Source organism: Salvelinus namaycush, chromosome 1 (assembly GCF_016432855.1).
Source record: "Salvelinus namaycush isolate Seneca chromosome 1, SaNama_1.0, whole genome shotgun sequence".
NCBI classification, from domain to species: Eukaryota; Metazoa; Chordata; class Actinopteri; order Salmoniformes; family Salmonidae; genus Salvelinus; species Salvelinus namaycush.
In genome coordinates, this window is record NC_052307.1 from 53,942,030 (window position 1) to 53,958,443 (window position 16,414).

Below are 16,414 nucleotides of genomic sequence, written 5' to 3' on the forward strand. Positions count from 1 at the left end.
TTAAGAACACATTCTTATTTACAATGATGGCCCGGACAACGCTGAGCCAATTGTGCGCCGCCCTATGGGACTCCCAATCACGGCCGGGTTGTGATACAGCCTGGAATCGAACCAGGGTCTGTAGTGCCGCCTCTAGCACTGAGATGCAGTGCCTTAGATTGCTGCGCCACTCGGGAGCCGAGTAAAATGTACATATCCATTTTACGTGTTTGAAGATGAAATATAAAGTCCATGTATTGTGTAAGTGTTATATTAATTAAGGCGTATTAAGCATGAAGATTGATAAAGGCAAATTAAAGCTTTAATCTAGGCAACACTTTTTTGGTGGTAAGTAGATATGGGAATGTGGGAGGCCTACTTATTTAGCTTAGCCATAAATACAGAACAAATTATTTAGAGCAGGTCTAGGCCCAAAGTAGTTGTGAACACCGTAATTTACAGTTCAGCTACTCTCACGAGCAGTACAAACACTTACCGGTCATTTAAGACTAGGCAATAGCTTAATCAAGTACACAAATATAGTTTTTAGATTTTTACCAGGTGCAGGCTGCATTCAACAGAGGGAGACTCTCCATTTTGGATATACTCCAGATTCCTAACTGGATAATAGCATCGGTTTCCAAATGCTTGCCTTTTTAATTAGAGTTTGTTTTACTGTATGTTTCTCAAGTGGGAACAAACATTCAACTGTCGTCAAAAACCATTAATTAAGAAATACTTAACTGGTTTGTTAGGAGATTCAACTGACTTGCATTAGCCTGCTTGTACAGTAGCATGCATCAATCTAAGGCACCAGGGAAGGCAGGAAAGTTTAATTTAATGGTTCCTGTTGTCTGTTATTTATAGGTGCTGAGTCAGAGACATTCAGAATACAATCCCAATTATGTATAAAGCAATTTACACTATGGAGTGTTTCAGTCAGACTTTAAATACTGTTTTTAGGCCCTCATGTAAAACCGTGCCAAAAGGTGTTCAATAGTTGCTTTAAGTTTATATGCCAAACACATCCATGCTCAACATACGTAGCCTAACCATCTCTTCTTTGTCTAGGTCCTAATGCCATCTCTGTCAGCCTGTCCCCGATGGGCCACTACGTGATGGTGGGCTTGGCCTCCCGCAGGATCCTGCTCCATCACACTACAGACCACATGGTAGCGCAAGTGTTACGCCTGCAGCAGCCCCATGGTGGAGAGACTTCCATGAGGGTGAGTTTGGCCAATGTTAATCCTTTGGAATTTCATGGGACAACAACAGTATTATGCCATTTATTTGTGCTTTCATCAATGCGTCTTGATTCAGGTTTATTTGAATTGAACTTGAAAATGCCAGCAAGAACCTAGACCCACATCATCTGTGAGCATCCGCAGGGTGACAGTAACAAAATGAAACCGCCCACATCTGGAGGTAAAGGAGAATGTAAATGATGGGCTGCTTCTGGCTGGCAAAGAAGTACGACTCTTTATAAATAGCTACTTTAACGCCGTCATTTTTGGGGATGAACAATAGATTTTCACCCCATTTATCTAACCAACTGAGGAGGAACGTGAGACACAGACATTACAATTCAGTACAGCACAGTAGCTCAATAATACCCTCGCAGTTCCAGCCCTCTCACAATGGCCAGCCAGATTAGCAACCCCAAACAAACAAACCAGCGCTGGCAGAGCCTGCATGGACTCTACTTTAACTGGATTCTGAAGGTACCAAATATCTTTATTGATCTGCCTTAGAATGTTTTTGCTCCAACAAGATGGGAATAGAAAATGGGCTTACAATCAATGAGAGGATTTTTCACATGCCTCCAGGTGTAGACTCTAGCCTTTTATATTCCAGCAGTACAAAGTGGTCTAGTGTAATGGAGAAACTTATTTGGCTAGACCCCAAGTAGAATCATGGTTATGCACATTTAATTTAAGTCTTAAATCTACCCCGTGATCTCTCATGGCCCTTTGGCAGACCACAGTACAGTGTGTTCCCTTTCCTCTTTCAGAGGAACTTGTCTGCTGATGGTCTTGATGATCTATGATCAACAGCACTGTGAAACATTTCATTCTCCCTTTTTTAATTTGTGTTTTTTATAGTCATGATTACCGTTTTAGAGAATGTACCACACCGTTTACACAGTCTCACAAAGTGCCACACTTAAATAGTAATGAAGAGTCTTTGAAAGTGTTCTGTGTTTGGTGGCTCAGTATGTGACTCTGTTTTGGCTGTACATGTATCAGAATGTAGCAGGGGATGTGGTAGGTGGTGTGTGAAGGATGAGGGGTAAAGTGTTTATGATGCAGGGCTTGGAGCCAGGGTTCCATCTGTGACATCCCAGTGACCCAGAACACAGCCCAGTGTCCCATGGCCACCCCAGATCCAGCCCTCAGAGGGCCTGATGAAACCAGGAAGCAGAACCCACTGCCTGGGCAGCCTCTAATGACTTGGCTGAGTAAACAACATCAGGGTGCCACTTTGATGTTGTCTTTCTGTCTTTCCCACTGCCTCTTGCTGTTAGTGAGACTGTTCTCCGTCCCTCCCCATTTTTGAAGATGCCATGCAGCCATGGCAACTAGGCTAAATGATCATTGAGATGACGTTTTAACTTTTTGGGGCGGGGGGGGTTGATTTAATCAAGGCCTATTGGATGATAACTTGTTTTAGGACAATCATTTATAACTGACTTTTTCCCATCATAACATAGGTACAGCAGATCCCATTATTGAATGGGACACTTTTAAATGTGCCTTTAGAGGCCATGCAATTCAGTACTCATCTCTAAAACAAAAGCAATTTAGGTCAAAAGAGTCCATATTAACAAAGGTAATGGAAGGACTAACAGCACATATAGCAAAAAAAACTGTACCATAGAAGGTCACAATAAGTTGGAGGATAAACAAAAATAAATGGAGGAACTTATTCAAGAAAATATATTATTAAAAAAAAGCGAACTGGATGGATAATGGCGAAATATGCAGCAAATTATTATTATTTTTAAATCTTCAACATAGAAATGCTACCAAAAATAATTTACTGAAACTTGTTACAAATTACTGATTCACCAAACAATATTTTGAAAGAGGAAGTAAAGTACTTTAAGCATATGTTTTCATTTAAGTCTCTTCCATCTCCATTAACTAATTGTATGGATTTTTCTTTCAATTAATAATGTAAAATCAACATCTGTACAGAAAGACTCATGTGAAGGCCAAATTACAGAGGAAGAACGTATTGATGCTATTAAAGCCTCTAAGTCCGGGGAAAAAGTCTGGGCTGAATGGCATACCAGTGGAAGTATACCAAACTTTTTTGATATACTCAGAGGACTGTTATTAGCATGCTTTAACCACTACGATATGAATGGTAGATTATCAGACACACAAGGTCAGATTTCATTATTACTGAAATAGGATCCAAGTGGTAAATGTTAAAGATCCAGTCCATTTGAAATATTGGAGGCCCCTTACACTTCAGTGTTCTAGCAAAATGCTTAACGCGTAGAATTAAAAAGGTATTGTCGGAAATGATTCATCTTAATCAGTACTGGAAACAATATAACACTATGAAAAATCTGGGAAACCAGGCCTGGTATTCATAGCTAACTTTGAAAAGGTCTTTGATAATGTACAACTAGAGTTTATATAGAAATGCTTGGAATATTTCAATTTCGGAGAATCTCTACTAAAATGAGTTAAAGTTATGTATAGTAACCCTATGTGTAAAAAGTCAATAATGGCTACTTCTCAAAGTTTTAAACTGCCACGAGGAGTGAAATAAGGTTGTCCACTATCGGCATATCTATTTATTATTGCAATCAAAATGTTAGCTGTTAAAATCGGATCCAACAATAATATTGAGAGGTTAGAAATTCAGGGCTTAAAAACACAAGTGTCATTGTACGCTGATTAATGTATTCTTTTAAATCCACACTTTGGATCCCTCCACAGCCTCATAGAGAATCTAGATACTTTTTCTAACCTCTCTTGATTAAAACCAAATTATGTGTACTTTATTATGTAATGGATCACAAAAAAATACAACTTTTACATTACCGTGTAGTTTACCAATACAATTGTCTGACGGGGATGTGAAATTCTCACTCCAATGAATTTTAATAGAAAGTAGATAAGATCTTGCTACCATGGAAAGGAAAATACCTGTCTATTTGTGGAACAATCACCCTGATTTAACTCTTTAGTCATATCACAGTTAACCTGTTTGCTTATGGTCTTGCCTACAACTAGCGACCCGTTTTTTTTATTTCTATGAGCAAAAAAAATGTGTCTGTTGCCCCTGCATTAAAGACCAAAATTGGTTGAAGAAAATTGTGATAAATATACCAGTTTCATTTAAGGACCAAACAATTGACACCTGTGCCATATAGATTGCAAAATAGTTGGGAAGAGATTTTCGATGTACTGATTCCATGGCACATGGTTTATGAACTGATACGCAAAACAACGCTGAATTCAAAACTTAGAATTTTTCAATTTAAATTATTGTATGAAATTCTTGCAACCAATAGAATGTTATGTACAGTGCCTTTGGAAAGTATTCAGACCCCTTGCCTCTTTCCGCATTTGGTTACGTGACAGCCTTATTCTAAAATGTATAAGAAATGTTTCCCTAATCAATCTACACAAAATACCGCATAATGACAAAGCAAAAACAGGTTTTTATAAATTTTTGGAAATGTATAAAAAATGTCAAACTGAAATATCACATTTTACATAAGTATTAAGACCCTTTATTCAGTACTTTGAAGCACCTTTTGCAGCGTTTACAGCATAGAGTCTTCTTGGGTAGGACGCTACAAGTTTGGCACACCTATATTTGTTTGACACCTATATTTGATCAGTCAAGAAGTTGAAGCTTGGTCGCAAATGGGTCTTCCAAATGGACAATGACCCCAAGCATACTTCCAAAGTTGTGGCAAAATGGCTTAAGGACAACAAAGTCAAGGTATTGGAGTGGCCATCACAAAGCCCTGAACCTCAATCCTATAGAAAATTTGTGGGCAGAAGAGAAAAAGTGTGTGCGAGACCTGACTCAGTTACACCAGCTCTGTCAGGAGGAATGGGCCAAAATTCACCCAACTTACTGTGGGAAGCTTGTGGAAAGCTACCTGAAACGTTTGACCCAAGTTAAACAATTTAAAGGCAATGCTACCAAATACTAATTGAGTGTATGTAAACTTCTGACCAACTGGGAATGTGATGAAAGAAATAAAAGCTGTAATAAATCATTATCTCTGCATTTACTCTGACATTTCACATTCTTAAATAAAGTGGTGATCCTAACTGACCTAAGACAGGGGATTTTGTCATGGATTAAATGTCAGTAATTGTGAAAAATGTATTTGTCTAAGGTGTATGTAAACTTCTCACTTCAACTATATATATATTTTTTTTTAATGGGATTGGAAATGATGCAGAAAATTACATTAGAAGCTACAATTTATCTGCAATATTTAAGCTTATCTACCACCTAAAAATAATAAAATAACTTGCTGTTTTTTGTTCCTATCAAATTGGAAATTATGACTCTTACATATAGCAAACGGGGAATGTGTTAGATGTGTTCTCAATTTGTAAGTTGAACATTTTGCATTCCCTGCGAGCACATCTGACACACCGCCCAAGTTATGGCAGCATAGACTGTCCAATAAGGCTCTCTGAGCTGACAGCTCTTATGCAGATCTCCAATTATGCTGTCTTGCTCCTACGTTTGGAGATGAATCAAACAACTTTTTACCCTTCTCCTTTGTTATTTCTCCGTATTTTGTCTCGGAGTGGTGTAAAATGTATGCAGATGTAGACAGACGGGTATATGTGGTCATTCATCTTCGCTTCACAAGGTAAGAGGCAGACAACGCAGAGGCAGGAAGTAGTACCCGTGTCACTCACCTGATATGGTTGTCATAGCAGCAGTTTTGGCTAGTCATATTGAGAAGTGGTGTGACAAGCCAAGGTGACTGCTCTGAAATGGGCACTCCAACAACGTCTCTTCTGAACTTGATTCATTGAGGGAACAGCCAACCGTTAAGACAGGGAGCTGCTCGACTCAACAACTCTAATCAGCATTTCAGCAGACAGACTAAAGTTCTAACATTGTTCTGCTATTCCCGCACTAGTAACGGATTATGTCTCAGGTTCTGAATTCTCGGGTTAATTGATAACCAATATATTAACATGAAATTAATAAGTTATAACATGCTAATCTAATGTGAAAGATAAAGCTCATTAGAAGACGGTGCTAATGCAATAAAATGTATTTGAGTACTTTTGTTGTTAGGTTGTATCATATTGGGACAATAGTGGTACTCTGCTCTGTCTGTAATTGATTTATTTCCGTATGTCCCCATTCCCCCCCTAGAGAATGTTTGATGTGGTGTACCCCATGGCTTCTGATCAGCGGAGACACGTCAGCATCAACTCGGCCCGCTGGCTCCCAGAACCTGGCCTGGGGCTTGCATACGGTACCAACAAGGGAGACCTAGTCATCTGCAGACCTGTGTAAGTCTGCACTACGCACTCTATATACCTCTGTTTCTCTCTTTCTTGCCTTCCCTCTCGCACAGTGCAATCTGCCCCTGGCTTAGAGACCTAAGTTTGTCCTCACTACCTCTTCTCTCACTACCACAGTATGTTTACATCAGGAGTGGCCTGTGGCTAGATTTCTCCCTAAGCACCTTTCTCTATATGTCAGGTATTTGTTTTACATTTGTACGGAAACAGTGGAAAACTAATAGCCAATTAGTGTATTTTCTATCCCCGCTTTAGATATCTGTTTCTGTTGAGGACAAGAATCCCCTCATTTGTGTGGTTACCTAATGGCCCTTAAGAGAGTCCCAGTGCTCATGGCTTTAAAGCCTTTGGCATTCGGGAAGGCAGGCAGCAGCTCCCACCCACCCACGGCAGGCAGGCAGGGCAGGGAGAGTTGGATCGATGGAGCGCCCACTGACTTATTCAGCCAGCTGTCGTCAGCTAAGTCAAGTCAGAGGAGCGTGTTCAAACTCAAGTTCAAAAAGTTTTTCAGTTATGTTTTTCTCTTATGTCTGGCTTTCTGAAATAAATTGTCTCGTGTTACAGAGGAAGGATGATTTGTTCTCCCTAGCCCCCGGGCCTGCATTGTTACTTCAAAGAACAAAAACTATAGCCAAGTTATCCAACACCAGTAAAATGTGCATTATGACCAAACAGGGTTTTCTACACATAGAAATTACAAACCTTACTAACGGCGATAGTTAAGTCTAGACAAAGAATGTTATGTGATTTTGAAGAGGAAAATTTTGGGAATTTTTAAACGTACCTAAAGACATTGCAATTCATCAACAGCCAAATTGTCTCTCATTTATGTCAGTCGTTTTAATGATCCAACCATAATCGTACCTTTACCCAGAGAGTCACTGTACATGCAAGAGACACTTAAAACCGCATCTGTATCGGGAAGCCCTAATTGTGGTCTAAAAAATACATGAATAGCGTTCCTACATACAGCACCACAGGTGCATAATAACCAAACAAACATCACAAGAGGATGAACACACACAGTGCTCTCCATGGACATACTGTACAGTATACCACTGCAGCATAGACTCCACATTCCCTATTGGGGAAAGCCTATTATATCCCTGTGTGTTTACTAATGGTAGAAACAGTTGTGCTGCAATCAGTGGCTCATCTACTACACTGTTGAGCAGGGATCATTAAAGAGGGAAATGAAGACCAGAACCCCCGGATGTGTTTGTGTTCTCTAGTCTCTTTAATTGCCTGCGTTGTGTAAATTACATGAGCAAACATGTCTAAGGGTCTATAGAAGGACCTTGTGTATATGGCCGGACCTTGTATAGCAGCACTACCAACAGCAACGATGCACACGTCTTCTTTCTGCAGAAAGCTGCATTTTTAAGCTGCATTTGAATATCTGGCATCTCTCATATGTGTTGGCAGCGTGAGAAAAATGTTTTCTGATTTGCCCACAGGCAGTCTTCTGAGGTGAAGAGGCAGTTTCCTCGCTCTGTACGTATTGACGAGAACTCTGAAATCTTTAATCAATTTTGTTTTTTCTTTTCCTACAATATTACATTTTCTGCTTGGATGAAAAACTATTTAAGGCTGCTTGTTTAACTCGTAGTGAACTTTTTATCCACATTTCGGTTTTACAGGTGATTTCCCTCCTAGCCAAAACAGCCGATCGATGGTGGCTAACTGCGTTCAGTTTGACATTTGAATCAGAGCAAACGATGATCATCAGCCATTTTGGGTGAACAACTGTTTAGAGGATTAGTAATTCAGTCTACCCTTTCTTTGATGATAACCATTTAATATTTGTTTCAACTACAGTCTACAGGTTTGTACTGATAGCCACCTTTTTTACCTTGACCAAATACCATTTGAGTGGAAAAGTGGTCGCTTGCCCCACAAGTGGAGTACGGTCTAGCGGAGTTCTGTTGGTCATTGTGTGGTCAAAGTGACCTCTTTAGCAACAGAAGGCACTGGGACCAGTTGGGTAGCCTAATCAACCCATGAAAGCCTAATCGAACAGCGGTGTTCTAACAGCAGCCTGTCAAACTCGGCTGTTACCCAGAAGTCTCACTGTCTCTGGCTGTCTGATTTCTCAGTATAGCGGTCATCCCACACCAAAATTGCTCACATTCCATTGTCTTCCATTGTCCTGGTTTCGGGGGATTTGGGTACGACTTGTTGTGGATGTTTTCTACCGCGGGATAGATTTTTCAGCCCCGTAATTCAATTTTGCAAGTCTGGCTGTTGCAGCCTTTCTGTTTTATTATATAGAATAACAGCATGAAAAATAATGCAATGTAACTCTCTTTTTTTTTTTTCAAGCATGCTGTGCTATAAGCAGCTTTGCTTCGGTGCAGGGACGTGTTGTTGCTGATGAAACTGAAATGAGATCAGGACAGAGAGAGATAGTGGCCTTGTTTGGGAAATAGTCTCATAAAATAATAACTTTCTCCCTCTTGGTCCTAATACTGTCGATATTATTTCTTTATCCATCTCCTGAAAGTTTGACCCAACTCCCACCATGTATTCTGTTCTTGGCAGCTTTTCTTGGATTGTATACTTGAACTTCCTTTCAGATTCACAGCTAGTGTGCTGGGGGTCTAAAATGTAAGCTTTTCAGGCCAAATACTCTAATGGTACAGGTAGGAATTATAAATCAAATCAAAATAAATCAAATCTATTTGTCACATGCGCCGAATACAACAGGTGTAGTAGATATTAGTGAAATGCTTACTTACAAGCCCTTTAACAACAATGTAGCTTTTAGAAAAACAAGTAAGGGATAAGAAAAACAAATAGTTAAGGAGCAGCAGTGTAGTAACCTGGTATTTGCTGCTAATGAAATAACTGATGCCGCTATACAGAAATCCATACTCATAAGCGTTGTCGGTGCACAGACGTACAGCTTAATGAGAAACCTGTTGAGCCCAGATAAACCAGGAGAAAAGTCATTCATAGATTAAAAAATCACTTCAACCCCAAACCCAGTGAGATAGTACAAAGATTCAAGTTTGATTCACGCATGAGAAAACCTATCGAATCAGTGGGGAAATATGTGTCTGAGTTGAGAACTAGCATTGGACTGTAACTATGGGAATACATTATCGCAAATGCTATGCGATCGGCTGGTGTGTGGGATTAACGATGACAGGATACAAATACACTTGTTATCAGAGCCTAATCTCACGTTTGAGAATGCACTCAAACTGGCCCAGGCCATGGAGTCTACGAATAGAAATGCACTGGATTTGCAGGCAGGGGGCGCAACTGCGTGCCATACAATAAAAGAGAGGCGCTCTGAGCGCGCTGAATTTCAAAGAACGGAAAGCCGTGGGGCAGCAGCCAATAGACTGTTATCATTGCAAAGGCAAACACGCAGCGTTTGACTGTAAATTCAAACATGAAAAGTGTTATGCATGTGGGATAATAGGCCACATTGCGAGGGCGTGCCACAATAAATTAAAAAAAGCCACGGGCTGCAGAAAAGAGAACGGACAGAAAACCGAATACCTCCAGAAGCTCTAGCTACCGCTCTAATCAAGGGATAGAAAGTGAAAGTGAGTGCAATGTACAGTGCACAGGGGGCAAATATGAAGAAGGTGAAGCCTTTCATTGTGGAAATGGGAATAAATGGATTTAATGTACCGTTTGAACTAGACACAGGATGTAGTGTCACACTGGGGAACAGGTCTCAATTCTACATGAAGTGGAAAAATGTTGAAGTGCCTAAACTGAGAGACACCCCCATTAAACTCAAAACGTACACTGGGGAGAAGATCACTGTGATTGGAGTTGCTGATGTTCAAGAGGAATATCAAGGACAAAAGAAAAGTCTGCCTCTCTTAGTAGTGGAAGGTACTGGCCCCAGTTTACTAGGAAGAGGGTGGTTGGAGGAAATAAAATTGAACTGGGATGAAATCAAACATGTCACCACAGAGACATTGACACTACAGCAGGTGCTTTCAATGCTTGAGTGTGTTTTCAAAGAAGAGCTAGGGACATTAAAAGGGGTCCAAGCTACCATTCATGTTGCTGCTGATGCTACTCCCAGATTCTATAGGCCAAGATCAGTTCCAAATGCCATGAAGCCTAAAGTGGATGTGGACATTGACAGACTCTTAGCAGAGGATATAATTATAGCTGTCAAGTTTTCTGAGTGGGCAGCACCGGTTGTTCCTATACTAAAACCAGATGGTTCAATCATATTATGCGGTGACTATAAGCTGACTGTAAATAGTTTCCCCTCTGGAGCAGTACCCCATACCCAAGGTGGAGGATTTGCTTTCAATGTTAACCGGAGGGCAACAGTTCACAAAACTGGACAAGTGCTAATGGATAAACTTCACAGAAGTACCCGACCATAAACATCCACAGAGGGATGTTTACCTATAAACGCTTACTTTTCGGGGTGTCTTCTGCACCAGCTATCTTCCAAAGAACTATGGAGGGAATTCTGCAGGGGATACCCAAGGTAACGGTTTACTTCGACGACATTCTTGTCACGAAGGAGGAACGTCTCAGAAACTTAGAGGAAGTTTTGAGGAGGATGGAGGACGCCGGTCTCCGGCTGAAGAGGAGCAAGTGTACACTGTTAGCTGATGAAGTGCAGTACCTGGGTCACAAGGTCGATGCCAAGGGGTTACACACTGTCAAAGCTAAAGTGAGGGCTGTTGTGGAAGCTCCAGCTCCGACAAACGTTACAGAGCTCAAAGCCTATCTAGGCTTACTGAATTATTATAATCGCTTCCTCCCGAACCTCTCTACCCTCTTTGCTCCTCTATATCAACTGTTAAGGAAGGACGTGGCCTGGAAATGGTCAGAAAGAAGCTTTTGCAAAGTCAAAGGTGTTACTGCAATCAGCTGAAGTGCTAGTGCACTACTAAGCAGACAGAGATCTCATCTTATCATGTGATGCCTCGTCGTATGGTGTGGGGGCGGTGCTATCACACCCAATGGTGCAGAGAAACCTATCGGGTTCATGTCAAGAACGTTGTCGCCAGCGGAGAAAAAGTACTCTCAGCTGGACAAGGAAAGACTGGCTGTCATATTCGGAATACAGAGATTCCACAAGTACTTATACGGGAGAACATTCACTATTGTGACCGACCATAAGCCTCTGATCTCTCTGTTCCATGAACAAAAGCCAGTACCACAAATGGTCTCTCCAAGAGTTCAACGTTGGGCTGTGTGGCTCAGGGCCTACGAGTACAGAATAATTTACAAACCAGGTAGATACCATGGGAATGCTGATGCTCTGAGTAGGCTGCCCATTCCAGAAATCATCATTCAGGAAGAAGAAAATGACCAGGTTTTGATGATCGATGTGTTGGATGATGCACCGGTGAACACGGCACAAATCAGACAATGGACTTCAAAGAATGTGCCGTTATCACAAGTGCATGAATTTATCCTGAAAGGATGGCCTACAGTGACAGAGCCTCAGATCATGCCTTACTACACTCGCCACTTGGCATTGAGTGTTCGAGATGGATGTGTTCTGTGGGGTTCAAGAGTAGTTATCCCACCACAAGGGCGGGGTATGCTACTGAAGTTGTTGCATCAGTCGCATCCAGGTATGTCGAGAATGAAAGGCCTAGCGAAGTCATAAGTCTGGTGGCCAAAGATGGACCACGATGTGGAAAATGAGGTTAGCCGGTGTGCAGAATGTCAGAGTAGCAGGAAGTCACCCCCCACCATTACATCCATGGGAATGGACAGAAAAACCATGGACACGACTACATGTGGACTACGCTGGACCTTCCCTAGGAAAAATGTTCCTTGTGGATTCCAGCTACCATTGAGGATTGCTCAGGACCAGTATCCTATACTGTGATCATCGAAAGTGAACAAAGACTAAGGAGACACGTGGATCAGATCCGAGCTCGAATTCTAGTTCCATCCGGGGATCTGGATCAATTATTAAACGGACAGGACAGGACATTGGAACGTTCCCCAGAGTTGCAGTTGGACAAACCACCTGAGACCAACAATCCTCAACTTCCTGAGACCACCAGTCCGTGACGACCTCCTGTGAAGTCTCCACAAAATGACTTTGTTTCACCATCAAGGGGTGAAGTTCTGGTGGCACCAGCTACACCACCTCTGAGACGCTCTATTAGAGAGAGACGTCCGCCAGACTTTTTCAGAACAGATGTTTGAAAAAATGTAAATAAGAAAATAGCATAGCTCATGAGTCATCAATCTAAGAAGCCTCTAAGGATACTACAAGCAGTAAATAACAGTAGCGGGGCTATATACAGGGGGTGCCGGTTCAGAGTCAATGGGTCAATGTGTGGGGGGCACCGGTGTTGAGGTAATTATGTACATGCAGGTAGGGTTATTAAAGTGGCTATGCATAGATAATAACAGAGTAGCAGCAGCGTGGGGTGTGCACATAGTCTGGGTAGCCATTTGATTAGCTGTTCAGGAGTCTTATGGCTTGGGGGTAGAAGCTGTTTAGAAGCCTCTTGGACCTAGACTTGATGCTCCGGTACTGCTTGCCGTGCAGTAGCAGAGAGAACAGTCTATGACTAGGGTGGCTGGAGTCTTTGACAATTTCTAGGACCTTCCTCTGACACCGCCTGGTATAGATGTCCTGGATGGCAGGAAGCTTGGCCCCGCTGATGTACTGGACCGTACACACTACCCTCTGTAGTGCCTTGCGGTCAGAGTCCGAGCAGTTGCCATACCAGGCAGTGATGCAACCAGTCAGGATGCTCTTGATGGTGCAGCCGTATAACCTTTTGAGGATCTGAGGACCCATGCCAAATCTTTTCAGTCTCCTGAGGGGGAATAGTTTTTGTCGTGCCCTCTTTACGAGTGTCTTGATGTGTTTGGATCATGTTAGTTTGTTGGTGATGTGGACACCAAGGAACATGAAGCTCTCAACCCGCTCCACTACAGCCCCATCGATGAGAATGGGGGCGTGCTCGATCCTCCTTTTCCTGTAGTCCACAATCATCTCCTTTGTCTTGATCACATTGAGGGAGAGGTTGTTGTCCTTGTACCACACGGTCAGGTCTCTGACCTCCTCCCTATAGGCTGTCTCGTTGTCGGTGATCAGGCCGGCCTACCACTGTTGTCAACGGCATACTTAATGAATGTGTTTGAGTTGTGCCTGGCCGTGCAGTCATGAGTGAACAGGGAGTACAGGACGGGACTGAGCACGCAGCCCTGAGGGGCCCCCGTGTTGAGGATGAGTGGCGGATGTGTTATTACCTACCCTTACCACCCGGGGGCGGCCCGTCAGGAAGTCTAGGATCCAGTTGCAGAGGGAGGTCTTGAGTCCCAGGGTCCTTAGCTTGGTGTTGGTGTTGAACGCTGCGCTGTAGTCAATGAATAGCATTCTCACATATGTGTTCCTTTTGTCCAGGTGGGAAAGGGCAGTGTGGAGTGCAATAGTGATTGCATCATCTGTAGATCTGTTGGTGCGGTATGCAAATTGGAATGGCTCTAAGGTTTCCAGGGATGATGGTGGTGATTTGAGCCATGACCAGCCTTTCAAAGCATTTCATGGCTACAGACGTGAGTGCATCGGGTCGGTAGTCATTTAGGCAGGTTACCTTAGTGTTCTTGGGCACAGGGGCTATGGTGGTCTGCTTGAAACATGTTGGTATTACAGACTCAGACAGGGAAAGGTTGAAAATGTCAGTGAAGACACTTGCCAGTTGGTCAGTGCATGCTCGGAGTACACGTCCTGGTAATCCGTCTGGCCCAGCAGCCTTGTGAATGTTGACCTGTTTTCAAGTCTTACTCACATCGGCTGCGGAGAGCGTGAACACACAATCATCCGGACCAGCTGATGCTCTCATGCGTGTTTCAATGTTACATGCCTCGAAGCGAGCAATTCCTTGCTAGTTAGTACAGGGTCTATGTCAGGTTAACTGCGGACTTTGATTGGTTATCTGACTGGAACCAGGGTTTCACATGTACAGTTACCTGAGGAAATCTATCCTCAAATTGATTATCCCACTCCTGCTTCTCACTTTACACAGTGGCTTTCTTACATTTGAAACAGAAAATGTAGGAACTTGTAAACCAGATGCACACTCATGATATCCAGCACCTTCTCTCTCTATAGTACTGTATGTGTATCCATCATCATCATCATCATCATCACACACACACATTGATATCCCATAAAAGCCTCTAACTGTAATGAGGTGGAGTGGTTCTGTGCCCGCCGGAGTTTGGAACAGCTGGAGGAGAACAGGCCAGTCACCCAGAGACTGCTGGGTAAAGGAGCCCTTTTGGAAGAGCTCTCATTATCCCTTTTATGGAGGCATTTTAAGACCTTTGGCAAAACAGTCGATGCTTTAGCTCTGGCGCATTCTAGTCCCAAACATCTCTGTCCAAACTGTCTCTATTCCAGTTCTTAGTGTTCTTCTAAGTGCTTTAAGGAGTTTCTAGCAAATCTGCACTCACTACAGCTGGATGTGGTACTGTACTTGCTAATGAACCTCGTCTGCTACATATTATCCAAGACTGTGATGAATAAGCAAGCAGTGCCCATATCCAATTTCTGGCTCAGACACAGGTTTGAGTCAAAATAAGAGATGCATAACTTATGCATGTGTCTGTTTAATCATCCTGGTGATATTTGCAGAGTTCAATTTTAACACCCGCCCCTGGATTTACACGTACATACAAACACACTTTAGGTTGGAGAGGCTGGAGCAGAGGGCAGCCGCAGTGCCCGGTGAGCAGTTTAGGGGGTATAAGTTCCTTGCTCAAGGGAACATCAGCAGTAGGTGGCACCTGAAGTATTGATGCCAGCAACCCTTACTCCCTGCCATCAGCCACGCTGAAGAAGCATCAGTGTCGGATTCATGCAAATGAGAGACGACATGGATTGTCTTCCTCCTTTGGGGATTTGAGCAGGTCTCTTCTTCTGCCTGGTGTGCTTACTGTAAAGAGCCAAGGTAAAGCAGACAATCTGACAGGATTTGAAAGCAGTAGCATGTCAGGGGCCGCCGTTCCAGCGATTTAAGTGTCATGCATTCAATTTGTCTCTCAGATTATATTATTTTTGCCTGAGGGAGTGAGTGAAAAAAATATCCCCTCTTTCTCCTTCTCTTTCATCCATTTTTCTTTTCAGCACACCAGTCCATTAACTGCACTGGCTTACACACCAGAATATGGTCTTTGGAAATATACACATACTGTTTATCTACCCACCGGCGTGAGAACAGTCCTTATAAGATATCCGCTTTTGTGCTATTGAAATGAATATCTTCCCAGTTTAATGCCTGCCAGCAGTTTTCCTAAATCCATGGTAACTACCCCAAAAAGAGTGCCATGGCTCAGTTTCTTATCAAGTATCTCATTTCCCTGTATCGCACTTATTTTGATAAACGGTTGTAGTGGAAGGGTCGTTAAGTGTACATGATTTATCAGTGTCTCTCACAGGCTGCTGATTCGCTGACTCTGCTGCCTGTCCACTGATGCCGGGGATTAATGGAACATAGAAACTTATTTTGCTCGTTTCCTTCTAAGATGTAGCTGATGGACACATTTGAATGGTGCGGTCTTCACAGAAACCAACTGCTTGACTATCTCTAGCTATTCAATGTCACCTTGGTTTACGGAGCAGCTTGCATTCTCCCAACACTCAGGCCACATTACTATTTGGGTGTGACTTAAAGACATGCTCTGCAACTTTGGCCGACGACTAAGTGTTTTTTTAAACCTCCCGTTTAGGGCTGAATGTGTCAATGTGTAGTTCATACATGCATAACCTATGAGCAGAACTACTGTTTTACCTAAATTAGCCACACAATCCCAATTTTTATTTTGAAAGCGACTGTTTTTCTGGAAACTGCTGTGCCCTTTTTCCTACATTTTCCCCTACGTGGGCCAGCCCCTTAGCAATTCGAGTTCTAGCCAATGAGCTTCAGCCCCTC

General features: G+C 42.5%; 1 protein-coding gene across 1 annotated transcript in view; it reads left to right on the forward strand.

Moving 5' to 3' along the window:
• Window positions 1–16,414, forward strand: part of ambra1a (autophagy/beclin-1 regulator 1a) — an 88,776-nt gene that overhangs the window by 56,859 nt on the left and 15,503 nt on the right. Inside the window, exons 14-15 of the mRNA XM_038990697.1 lie at window positions 1,051–1,205; window positions 6,361–6,500. Of these exons, the coding sequence (XP_038846625.1) occupies window positions 1,051–1,205; window positions 6,361–6,500 (295 nt within the window). The remainder of the gene's footprint in view (window positions 1–1,050; window positions 1,206–6,360; window positions 6,501–16,414) is intronic.